The sequence below is a fragment of the Leguminivora glycinivorella genome, chromosome 22 (genome assembly GCF_023078275.1).
Source record: "Leguminivora glycinivorella isolate SPB_JAAS2020 chromosome 22, LegGlyc_1.1, whole genome shotgun sequence".
NCBI classification, from domain to species: domain Eukaryota; kingdom Metazoa; phylum Arthropoda; class Insecta; order Lepidoptera; family Tortricidae; genus Leguminivora; species Leguminivora glycinivorella.
Genome location: NC_062992.1, coordinates 11321381 through 11335029, shown reverse-complemented (window position 1 = coordinate 11335029; position 13649 = coordinate 11321381). Strand labels below are relative to the sequence as shown.

The 13649-nt window shown below is 34.9% G+C and overlaps 2 protein-coding genes across 2 annotated transcripts; one reads left to right on the top strand and one right to left on the bottom strand.

Moving 5' to 3' along the window:
* On the bottom strand, positions 1–4633 carry LOC125237961. Its single transcript, XM_048145211.1, has 6 exons — positions 4412–4633; positions 3790–4053; positions 3218–3402; positions 2570–2747; positions 1265–1362; positions 1–313 (listed from the first exon to the last, which is right to left on the bottom strand). Exons 1-6 carry the CDS (start codon positions 4463–4465, stop codon positions 202–204), a joined length of 891 nt encoding a protein of 296 aa, XP_048001168.1. The 5' UTR covers positions 4466–4633; the 3' UTR covers positions 1–201.
* Positions 4634–6481: 1848 nt separating this feature from the next.
* LOC125237779 (XK-related protein 6) lies at positions 6482–13544 on the top strand. Its single transcript, XM_048144958.1, has 5 exons — positions 6482–7065; positions 9314–9433; positions 10615–10802; positions 11240–11392; positions 11928–13544. Exons 1-5 carry the CDS (start codon positions 6809–6811, stop codon positions 12401–12403), a joined length of 1194 nt encoding a protein of 397 aa, XP_048000915.1. The 5' UTR covers positions 6482–6808; the 3' UTR covers positions 12404–13544.
* Positions 13545–13649: the final 105 nt, after the last annotated feature.

Here is a 13649-nt window from a genome sequence, read left to right as displayed (position 1 = left end):
GGCGTTACAACTCTTCCCTTACTTATTCATCTATGTTATCACGCACGCACACATCGACAACTGCATGCTTAACGAGCTAACAACTGCGACACCGCTCTCTAGTATTATATGCTCTGAGGATTTTACATTATCAACAGTTGGTTATAGTGGCGCCACCTGGTGTTGTATAATTTAAATTTGTCTCATTATTTCTATCGAAAACTACAGGTTCTTGTGTAAACGTCTTCTCGTGACTTCGTCTTTTGTGTTATTTACAACGGAGAATATCGTTGCAAAGATAGGCTGGTTTAAAACATGGTTGGGAGATTTTAGTCTGAAAAACGAAAAAACAACACGTTTAAATTATATTAGAGACGTATTATTAATCTTCTCGGGGTCATCCATTAATTACGTGACACTTTCAGGGATGGATTTTTAGGGTTCCGTAGTCAACTAGGAACCCTTATAGTTTCGCCATGTCTGTCTGTCCGTCCGTCCGTCCGTCCGCGGATAATCTCAGTAACCGTAAGCACTAGAAAGCTGAAATTTGGTAATATCAATCACGCCAACAAAGTGCAAAAATAAAAAATGGAAAAAAATGTTTTATTAGGGTACCCCCCCTACATGTAAAGTGGGGGCTGATATTTTTTTTCATTCCAACCCCAACGTGTGATATATTGTTGGATAGGTATTTAAAAATGAATAAGGGTTTACTAAGATCGTTTTTTAATAATATTAGTATTTTCGGAAATAATCGCTCCTAAAGGAAAAAAAATTGCGTCCCCCCCCTTCTAATTTTTGAACCATATGTTTAAAAAATATGAAAAAAATCACAAAAGTAGAACTTTATAAAGACTTTCTAAGAAAATTATTTTGAACTTAATAGGTTCAGTAGTTTTTGAGAAAAATACGGAAAACTACGGAACCCTACACTGAGCGTGGCCCGACACGCTCTTGGCCGGTTTTTTTTTTACTTTTTTTGCGATAAAAAATGCCAGAATCCGAGACGTTACTTTCGTGTGGCAATTACGTCACAATAGTTATCATTCTACACATAGATTCTACAGCTTGGCAAAATGGAGTAGAAATCAAAAAGTGACAACATCGTCTAGTTATTCATGTTGCCATTTTTTAATTTCGGCTATTTTTTGCTAGGCTGTTGATGTTATATAATTTGTCATTTTAATGTTAGTGCTTTTAAAAATCGTGGTCCAAGTCTACATCCCCAAACCATTCCAAAATTGAATTTGTCAAAAATAATGAATTAAGTGTAGATAGAACTTACTTTGTTTTAAGCAAATCTGTTAAAGGCTTCCATTTCCTGGGGAAGTGAGTCACGTTGGCCTTGTCTTTCATCAAGTCCGTGATTGACGCGTTCACCACCTATAACAAGATAAGTAGTAGAAATTTAAAACGAGTGGCGATAGATTAAATAGGACCGAAGAAAGTATTTTCGATCGACACGCGTTACGAATTCCACCTTCGCACGTGTATCGTACGCGTACAACGTTTTTCAGTACAGTACATAATGTCATATACTCGGTACTTATGACCTTAAAAAGTTTCGCCCTGGCAAGAAATAAACTACTTTACTAAAAAACGCTTGTCCCTCGTAGAAAACCAAGTTTAATAACAGGTTTTATATTAGGAAAAACAATTGACAGCCAGGATATGAATTGAGATTTGAGAATTTTATGAGTATTATCCTCGCGATTGTACGTATTGTTTTTTTAAGAAAAATATTTTTTTCTTTCTAAGTACGTTTTCCCGCCCTAATCAGTTAATTACTCTGTACTACACTTAAATACGGAAGGAGCGTTCAAGTATTACGTAACGCAACTTGGGGGAGGGAGGGGGTCTCGTAAAACGTTATGATGCGTTACAGGGGAGGGAGGGGGTCTTTCTTACAACACGTTACGTAACATTGTTTCTAAAAAATTTGGGAATTAAAACTCCCAAACTGGTAACCCTTTTCATTTACATTACGGGGAATCCCTCGATTGTATTAGTCTGGTCGTCATTTTTAATTTGTTCTCGCAAGTTGGCAAACCTTTTCATTTATATCTCACGGGGAGTCCCTAGATTGCATTGTACGTCATTTAATGTTGTTTTCGTTGTCAGTATTCGTTACTTCGTTAGTGTTTATGCGTGAGTTCATAGTGTTCGTTTTTACGACTTTAGGATAAAATTGATCGCATGAGTGTTACGTAACGTTTAGAGAAGGGGGGGGGGAGGGTACAGAAAAACGTTACGGTGCGTTACAAGGGGGGAAAGGGGGGGTCAAAAATCTTCAAAAATTGCGTTACGTAATACTTGAACGCTCCCGAATTTGCTTTTTAAAAAGAAAGTATCAACCTACCAATAATTTGAAATTTTAAGATTTAATCAGTAATTAAATTCAAGAAAACATACTATGACTTCAGCGTTTCACATTCAAATTACGCAAGAGTTATAAAACCAGAAGTAGTAAAACTAGAAAAAAATATAAACATTGTGTGAGTTAACACGGCTGTCCTAGTGCTATATACTTTTGTTTATTTAGTAGAAAATTCCTGAATTAAACTTTAAAAGAGCCGACAGAAAAACTCACCTTTAAATATTCGCAGTCGTCCGTGTAAACGTCAACTAGGAGTTGGTCAAAAAACTTCGGCACAAAGTTGTTCAGACATCTTTGTACGTTGTAAATCGACTCGTTCATGTCTTGTGCGTGTTGTCTTGTCTTCACGGTCACTATGGTACCTAGGCTCTGTTGCATTACTTCGTTGAATCTGGAATATTTCAATTCATGAGGATTTGGAAATACATAAAGCCTAATAACAATTTCCTTGTAGTGCCTACTTATAAATCAGAATTATTAATTCATTTAAACATTTAGCTGATTTTCAGACTGCTATTTTCAACAAAACCATCATCATCATTGCTATCACAGGAGGTATCCGGACTTGCATACATATTAGGTACAAGTTAACTTTCTTCTTCTTCTTCTCGTGACGATGGTTTCTTTTTCCTTTTTATATTAAGTGGGACCAGAAGGTCGCGACGCTTATTGCCCTGTCTGTCGCGTCCCGTAGATCTTCCACGGAGCATGTGTGTAGATTCTAAGTTAACTTTTTTTGTCGGGACATTAGATTATTTGAGATCAGGGATCGGGCTAACACCGTGCAAGCTTCCACCAAAGCTATTGAATGAGCATTTTGATTACAAATTACTAAATACACTATTTTGGATTAATACTTACAACACAGCTTGATGAAGAATACAGTGAGCTGTAGCTACCTCATCAGGCAGCTGGTCATTGCATTTATTGACCGAGTCAAAGTTCCGTACATCCTCAAAGTTCTTGATGACGTCATGGAATTGGTCCCTGAGGTCTACTAGCTTTTCCATTGGCTCTATTAGACAATGTTCCGTAATGTTTACTATCTGAAACATGTAAATTGTTAGTACAAATATACATGTTGTGAAAGTGTTAAAACATCACAATATGTTCAGAATTGACTTTTTAGATACATACATTACATAGGTCAGTACTGAATTGTGCTTAGAGATTTTAAGGCATCTTAACCTCAGAAAGGTTTTTATTTTACACTTTATTTATACTTAATGTAAAGGAAAAATATGATATACGTAATATGTAGATATTACGTAGTCAACCAATTGGAACTCTAGGCTACTCTACAACCATGTCAAAATGACAAGCAGTGAGAGATTTCTTACAATCTGATTTATAACGTCACTATGACATAGTTCTACAGTGGCCTAGGGTTCCAATTGGTTGACTGTACTATACAGTGAATAATTTGTGCTTACCTCCTCCATTGATATCATGTAATTTGTGAAATCATGGAAATATTTAATTTTATAAAACTTTACAATGGCGCCTCGCAACTCTCTTCCCATAATATCGTTCATAATCTTCACCAAATCTAGAAATGTGTCGATGGTGTCTAAGGATTTTTGCTTTAGTTCGTTATAGCTATTTCTGCCCCGGTTGAAGATCATTTTGGACAAGTTGAATGCTTCTGTTACGAGGTAGTATTTTTTGTCGACTTCGCTATACGATAGTTGTGAACTCTGAAACATTTTTTTATAATCATCCTAAAGTCGCATTTATGTCAGATGTTTTACTCCGTGGGCTACTGACATAAATAAAAATAAAATAAAATAAATAAATGTATGTAATGTAGGACTGTAGGTAATAATTGAACGATCCCTAAGCCAATGTCTAAGAAATATAAAGATATCTACCCAACTTTGAGTTTTACTAATGGAGTATGGCAAATTTTAAATCATATTTATGTGCTTATACCTACTAGTATATAATAGGAAATTCTTGTCAATGTATATGGACCTGCATTTTTTAAAGAAATAAATATTTTTCATTTGAAATATAAATATATATATTTCATATATTATATAAAATAAAACTTACTTTGTACACGTATAAAATTAAAACTAGAGCGACGTAATACATTTTTCTCCACATTATTATTAATATAAAATACTTAAACAAAAAAAATTAAGTAACTAAAAAAAAGTAGAAAACTATGTTGTGATCTAGTTTTTTTTAAATATTTATCTAATTTTATAATTCTTTCCTCTTCGATATCTTTTTTAATTTAACAAAATTGAACAATCGGTTTTCAGGAGTGACTTTTCACGATGAATAGTAAAACAATAAGGAGTACGTGTAGGTACATGTGCATACATAAAATCGTAACTTTATAGCTTTTTTTGATTAATTTTATGTTACGTACGGCAATAACTTCTGAATACGCATGGCATAGGTAAATCAGGTAAATCTACTACTTATGCCGTGATTGTGTAACTACGTAAGTTGCTGATAAGTAACAATTGCGCAGTATTATAAAATTTGAACATGACGCCAGCAAAGTTTAAAGCCTGCCTGACGTGCTTAAAGCTGACGCAGAAGATAAGCCAATCTACTTTCAATAGGTACTTTTTAAAAAGGGACTCCCTGCAATTTGTTTTTTATCTATGTCGGCAATTTGAAATAGTCTAATTCGATTGGGACCTACTACATGTATAATACAAAAATATAGGACAGATTGAGAATAATTTGCAAGATTCATAAAGGTCCTTGAAATTACGTTTATGTTTTATAAAATCTGATGATACAGATGCAAAATTACGTTATAAAGTTGTTCCCCCTTGTCGAAACTTACTACATTTTTTAAGAGGGCTTTCATGTGAAAATTAGTGGAATCGCAGCCGAGCGCTTAATCATACCGTGTGTGATATCAAATTAAAGGGGTTTGCGAGTAGTTTACAAATAATTATATAACATATTATAGGACTTTTTCTACTTGGTTTAACAAAATAATTATGCGAAGTTGTCCAAAAGTGGTAATAATTGTGACGGTGAAGGCTCGTTTTCAAAAAATTGACAAAAATATATAATAGAAATTTATAATCACTAAGGCATAGTAGCACTTTTAGTAAACGTTGCTGATTAATTTTGTACGAAAATAATTTCAATGTGATGTAGATTTTCAAAGAAATTGTCACTTAATTTTAGGTAATTTCTGAAAAAAATTGAATTCGTCTTAGCCTCGTTTACTCTTTTTCAAAACCTTATAATAAAAATGTTGTCTGAGAAGATTGTAGTACAGGATATACGTATTACACATTTACCAGTTTCAGTATTCAAAATTGCCCAAATTTTACAAATAAGATCGACTAATTCAGCGCTATACGCGGCTTTTCCTAAACGTGCATCAGAGAAAAATTCATAAATAATTTAGTGAGCTAGTTTTCAAAAATCCCGTCTGATAAGAATCAAGATAATAAGATGCTCTAATTGAAACTTGAATTAAATATATCTATTAGATAACGGAAAGTGTAGTATTTCACCGACTAAAACTATCAATTTTACATTATTTTGACGTTTTTCTTGAAAGCACCCTTAAACCCCACTCTCTGCCCCTCAACGTGTTACGTAATTTATGGGTGACCTCTTAGTTTATGGTCCTATACTATAACATATTATTTTTTTATGGGATAGTAGGCAATCGAGCAGACAGGTCGCCTGATGGTAAGCGATCACTGCTGCCCATGGACACCCGAAACACCAGAAGTAAATAAATTTAAATAAATCAATGGATTGGAATGACTTGTTCTCTATAATATTAACATAAGTAATGTTGTAATTTTACCGCATCTTTCTTACATAATATTAACAAAGAAATAGAAGGTTTTCTGTATTTATGTCAAAATAAATATGAATAACTAGACACAGGTGCAAAAATCAAATTGTTATTTGGAGATTGGAGATAAAACATTCTTTAAGCCGAGTTTAGACGTGCAAGTTATTGCTGCAAGTTTTGAGACAGAAGTATATGCAAGAAAGAGGTGCAGATATTTGCCACTCACTTTTACCTATAGTTGCGTCTCAAAACTTGCAGCAATAACTTGCTGGTCTAAACTCAGCTTTAAATTAGCCGATTTTAGATTCTTTTTTTAATTTGCCGATTTTTCTAGTGATAAATGGCTTGACAGACTATAGTTATCATTTGTAGTTTTTTTTTTACAAAAGTCGTGTCTAGTGCTGTCCCAAATGTCCCAATTTTACCTTCGCAATAATAATTTCGTGCGTACCGTTCAATTTATTGCTACAGCAAAATAGGGCATCACTAGCAGTTTGCTCTTTCCATTCGTTCAATTATACGTCAAACTTAATGTCTCATTTTTTTGTTGTTTGTGTTTTGTGTTGATCTCTACAAAACGCGCGCCCTTTCTCATTGTTTCTGCATAAAAACCACTTTTTCTGTTAAAAACTTCGTATATCCGATACGTACATGCCCTCAAAATGCCTAAAGCAATGCGAGAAATACTACAAAATGGGAATTCTTACGACGAAACGGACCGTATGCCAGATAACATAACAATAACCAATCTCGATATTATTATGTACGTTGTGGCTATTGTTGGTCATTTCGTGGACTTAGGAGTGGATATTAACGTGGCTGTACAGTATTCCTTGGCCGGCCATATGATGGAATTCGGATGGACGCTGGCGTTCATACTTTTACCAGCGTTCGTGAACACCGCAGTATCGATACGAATGTAAGTACACTTTTTTAAGCTAACTCGTATTTCACAGTGAAGCAAAGGCCTCCCGTCTGTTAATAATATGATTTTCACGTACTCGCAGCCTGGCACAATCTAAATAGTTAAGCAAGTTCCTTGATGATTGTTCAAAATTATATTTTTTTCTTGGCTTTTAGAACATTTTTACTCTAGAACTCTAGACAGCGAATGCAGTGTAGTCAGCTTACCATGCATAGGTATCGTGAATTCCAGTTTCATTATAAACTTTACTCAGAAGTGCTTTGCTTCTTCTTTTCTTATGAGCACTGCCATGGAGTGGAATTCCTTGTTAGCAGCAAGTAGATATTTCCAAGCTCATATAGCCCGGCAGCCTTCAAATCTAGAGTGAACAGGCATCTTCCGGGCAAGCTCATTCCATCATAGGCCACGTCTATGCCTTTGGCTAGTCTGTGGCCAAGAGTAAGCCCATTTATAAAAAAAAGAAATTACTATAAATTGCTACAGACAGATTTACTATGATAATCATGATATCTATTGATAACCATGAGCACTAAAAGTATTTATAACATGGGGATGAATTTATTTGTGTAATAAATTAATTATACACAGTTATTATCTATCAAATTATCCCCTCACTAGCTCGGAAACACGTGTTTTGTCCTTTAATACCAGCGGGTAAAAACGCATTTTATCCACTAGTGGGTAAAGTAATTTGACCTTGAATAAAGTCAAATTAGCTGCTTTAAAATTGATAAAAGTAGGTGAATCTAGTAATAAAGATGATTTACCACCTGGAAACAGTGATAAAAGCATTTTTTGCGTTGTAGTTTCCTCGCTATAGTGAGGGGAAAAGTTTTGTGTTACACTCGGGTGCAAATGTATTTTACTTCTCGTGTGTTAAAAAACTCGCAAGTTCAGGATTCTATTCTCGAACCACTCGCTTTGCTCGTGGTTCAACTATAGAATCCTTTCACTTGTTCGTTTTTCAATTCCACACTCGGCGTTCAAATACAACTTTGCCCCCTTGTATAACAAATAACTATTATTTCCTGAAATACCTTTCATTTAATTTCTAATCTACATTGTGTATTGATAAAAATCTTAATCTTTCTTATATCTCACTGCTCAAAATTTATATAATCCATCATTAATATAGATAACTTTTTTGCTAGTTTATATTACAGTCTAAGTAATTCTACAATAATCTAATTTTATTGAAATATTTTTTTTACGGACTACCATAGATGGTGCAGGTCAGAGTTCAGGCAGACCAAAAAGGAGATGGGGCGACGACCTGGAAAATTTTTATCCCAACTGGTGGGGAAATGCGAGTGATAGGGTCGAGTGGAGGTAGAGAGGGGAGGCCTTTGCCCAGCAGTGGGACACTATGGCAGGCTAACTAAAAAAAAATACATCTGTTACTTCTTTATATTTTAACTCCTTCTTCATGTGTTGATAGTATTTTTTATTTACATTAAGGGGACCACAGGTAGCAACACTTAATACCCTGTCTATCGCATCCCACAGATCTTCCACTCTCGTGACATATGGCATGCATGTTCGGTGGATACATGGCATTTCAGTTAATAATGTAAAACATGAAAAATATGTCACTTAGTTCAATTTCTCCGGTGCATCTCTAAATTGTGCCATTCATGATGATTGAATGATTATGAATTTGTCAGATTTGATTGACAATACAAACCAAATCTTACTTCGTCATGAATAAAATAAATAAATAAATAAAATAAAAAAGCCTCTTTATTTCCTTAATTATTTTTCATGCAACATTCACTTGGTTTTTTTTTTATAATTCTAATAGGTAAACGTACATGCTATATTAAGAATTTTTCTCTTTGTGAATGAGACAATCTATATATGCAAATGAGCTGCGCTGCAGTGAACATTGTAGTGTTGTCCCTTTCAAATCAATATATCCATATGTGAGAAAACGTGATTGCACTACAATGTTGCCCATTTAAATTTCTAATACTGGCAGGCAAGTATGGTATTTGTAAGTGCGAACGGTTTATTTTTTTATCATTTATCGCGCGACCATACTTGCCTGCCAGACTGTAAATGCGTGCTATTTTTCTGCAACTTTAATTAATTACATAAATACATATAATCACGCCTGTATCCCATAAAGGGGTAGGCAGAGCACATGAACTACTAAGTTTCAGTGCCACTGTTGGCAAAAAGGGGTTGAAAGAAATCCAAATTGTGAATTTAATTAATTAATTAGTTATTATATTTTAACCAGGTATGCTCAAGACAAGCAGCAAGACTCAATTACCAATGAGGTGACGAAGCGTCACTGGCTGCGAATCTTCATCCTAGTGTTACAGATGGCGCCCATTCTCAGATTTATTGATGCTTTAGTGTAAGTCTTATTTGCAAGGATCGGACAAACGCCCGTCATTTCGAAAATGTAACCCTGTTCCGTACAGCAGACTTCCTTATGTTAATAAGTGTTTTATAAATTTATTGGACCATATAATTCATGAGAAAATTAACTCCGAGGCACAATCATATTGGGAGAACAATATACCAATGTCAACGATTACATATGCCCCTATGACGTCCGTAGACTGTGAACGGACTTTTTCAACGCATAAATGGGTCCTAAATTCACGTCGTTATAGGCTCACACCTGAAAATTTAGAAAAAATTTTGGTCATTCTATTTTATTGGCGAAAGTATTTTTCGTAATAATAATAATCATTAACTAATTTGTCACTGGATATAAATTATATGGTCCAATAAATTTATAAAACACTTACAATTTTTTTATTAACATAAGGAAGTCTCTGCTGTACGGAACAGGGTAAGATTTTCGAAATGACGGGCGTTTGTCCGATCCTTGCTTATTTGGTTAATTTTATTATTAATTTCTATTGACTTGCGACTGAATATACATAAGTCTAATGTGTATAATTAATCTAGTCTTGGTCGGACGACATCAAAAAGAGGGCAGGGCCGACCTGGCACAGAACCGCCGCATATAGAACGGAATGGAAATCCATGAAAGAGGCATATGTTCAGCAGTGGACGCAAATATGCTGAGAAGAAGAAGAAGATATAGAAATAGAAGGACCTCACAAAAACAGTTCAGTTCTTATATCTCTATACATGCAATTTATTCATTGGGGATCTTTGAAATGGCTGTAATGAAATTTCAAATATTTGATTTAACTGTGGGAAACTACGAAAATCAAAGTTTTCCTTGTGTCCTGAGCAAATTTCGGTCTCCCAGATGTCATTTTAGTAACAATCGTAACAACATAAATAAACATACCTTACCGCCAGCGTTCAATCTTATATTTATCTAGTCAGAAAATGCATTCTTTGATAGTGATGTTCTAAATCAGACTTCGTAATTTTACTATATATTTTGACGAGTACATTTCTTTAAATGTCTGATGAATATAATCGGGTAGTCTCACAATTTTTTCCTGGTATCATATGCTGCCTCGGCCGAGGCTACATTTGCCATTTGCCGCGTGAGGGAATTGCCTCGCGACGTTCGCTCGCCTAATTAACTCATACTTTTTGCCCCCTTAGCTACGCCTTGAAGTCACGCCAAGCCGAAAAGAAGCACGACCACGCGTCACAGCGGCACTACTACAAGTTGATGCTGAAAGAAGATGCTGATGCTGCTTTACTGAGGATCTTCGAGTGCTTTCTAGAAGCTGCTCCGCAACAGGTGTTGCAGACCAGTCTACTCTTCGCTATGCCTAACAGATTCAGAGGTAAATAGGTTAAATGATTAGGTAATAGGTACTCAATTACTAGCTTAGGGTTTTCTACACAGATGTAATTTGCTAGTCTTAGCATGTAAACATCTAGAAGTAATGTTTGGATGGAGGATCTTTAAACACTTTCTAAATACTGCACCTTAGCAGGTGCTGCAGACCAGTATGCTGTTCTTTATCTATTTCTCAGATGAAATATGTAGGTACTTTGAAATCTATTTTTGATAAAAGCTGACCCTTATTTCATAGCAAAACATGCTTAACTCACCAAACACCATATAAAAGAACAACACTTTTTTTCATTTCTGAGTTCTGTAGTAAATAAAGAGCTCTTGCCTGTAGTTTCGCTGATCTACAGATGTCACTCAACATAAAAATTATTGCCTAATTGAAGAATTTCTTTCCTATTTTTAACTTACTATACTTATTTCTAGTACACCAAATCCTGTCAATCTGCTCATCCGTCATCGGCATGGGCTGGTGCCTGGCTGCGTACCAGCGCGCCGTGCGTTTCGCCCAACAGGACAAGGAAAACATGAGCTGGACCGGCTCCATACTGCAAACGTTGTGGCATTTCCTCGTTACATGTAAGTTTTACAGTCGTTGCTGTTATATGGTTTTAGTCCGGAACAAAATGGTCCGACTGAAAGGTTAAATACAACACTCGTTGATGGTGAATAATTTACCTTTTACCAACAAGACAAGGGGAACACGAGTTTGACCACTTGTACAGGTTTTATACTGCAGACACTGGCGTTTAATCGTCTCACGCAAGTTTTTCCAGTTATGTTGTTTTCCTTACACCGCAACAGAACGGACCGGCTGAGTGGTTACTCGAACCTTTATAGGCCTACCCCCTTATTCATAAACGTTCATTGAAGTTATCAAGCCGATGAAAATCGTTTGTCCCTTTCCCACGTATTGGTGTGATAGAAAAGGACAAACGATTTCTATCGGCTTGTTATCTTTAGTCAACGTTTGTGAATCAGGGGGTTAGTATGCCTGCTTCTTAAAACCTAAAATTTACTGCTGTTATAGACCCACACATATGTGGATTAAAAATTACTTGGGTTACATACAGACAGTGATCAATGATCATAATATATCATTTCTTTTTTTCAGTGAGCAGAGTTATGTCAATATCAATGATCGCGTACCTCTTCCCCTATTGGACGATCCTCGCCTGCGCCATCCACATTCTAATCATGACCACGTGGTTGCAACTCTTCGACCGGTCGCCATTTTGTTCACAAAACAAGATGGCCGAACTGTCATTCTCACTCGCTTTAGGCGCTGTGTATCTTTTCACTTACATTCTACCTATAGAAGGTAAGACTAGATATAGATACGCTGTTTATTATACTGTATGTTTTATACAAAATGTTGTTTGTGCTGTACTTTGGTTTTTATACGCGTCAGATGTTATGAGGGATTCGGTGATATTTTTACCTGCAATAATTCTTACCCTAGTACCATATGTGATTGGTATATTATTGATGGTCATTTATTACTCGTTTTTTCATCCGAAATTAAGAAGGGGGAGTAAAGATATTAGTGTGACTTTTAAAGTGAATGGAGAGTTTTCTGAAATTAGTTAATGTTTTTGAGTTTTTTTTTTTTGCATATGGCATCTAATTTAAAGTGTAATAATAAACTCAGTACAAGCATTACCAAACTGTTATGAAATGGAATACATAATGATATTCGTTTTTAAACTGATCTATATTCTGTTCTCTTATAACAATTAGGTTAGTTTAGTTTTATCTTTTACTTATGGGCTCGATAGAAAGAGATGAATAGTTATAACGTCTCTAAACGGGTTATAAAATATAAACAATTTTATATATCTGAAATGTGTATGTATATATTGAAACGTGTATGTAAATATGTATACGATGTTTCATTTTAAGTTTTTCTTAAGTTGGGGAACAATCTACATGATATTTTTTTCTTATGAGTTATGAGCGAAGTTCGAGACACTTCGCTCAGTAATATTTAAGTTTAAAATGGTTCTATGTCATATCATACAATGTGTTCGTATATATATATAACGGCAACGTTAAATATCTTTGTACACAGGCAAGTTAGATAGGTAAGTAGCCAATTATAGTAGCAGAAAAAAACATTGAGTTTTGTACAGTTAATGGCAATAACATCGTACAAAAAGAAGGCTGTACATATCTGACACACAGACACACTCTTATGGCTCTAGAAATAATATTAAATAATTTGTGGTTCTTTTTGGGCGATGTTATTGTCGGTATATTTGATACAAATGTAATAAAGCTGATGTCCAAAATAAGCTACTTTGAGGTATGATATGATTCTCTCGATAAAAACTTCGTGTTTTTATTGCAATAAGGTCAAATATAACCAAATTGTGTAGGTATGTCTGGATGTTAAAAATATATGCATTGTTTTAAGTTCATTAACCTATATTTCCTGCTTCTGATAATTTACATAAACAGTATTTATGTAAATTGTAAATCATCACAATACAATATTGTCAGTACATTGAAACTGAAATATCCTTTAATATTGTACATAAATATGATTTTCCTCTCATTTATAAATTAAATACGTTATTTTATATCTTGAAGTTGAATAATTGAACTCTGTTTGTGAAATACAACTATGAAAACGGATTATATGGCGTATAATGAATTTATAATACATAGTTTTATTTCATGAGTGCGCTGGTGGCCTAGCGGTAAGAGCGTGCGACTTTTGAGCCGGAGGTCGCGGGTTCGAACCCCGGCTCGTACCAATGAGTTTTTCGGAACTTATGTGCAAAATGTCATTTGATATTTGCCAGTCGCTTTTCGGTGAAGGAAAAGGAAACCG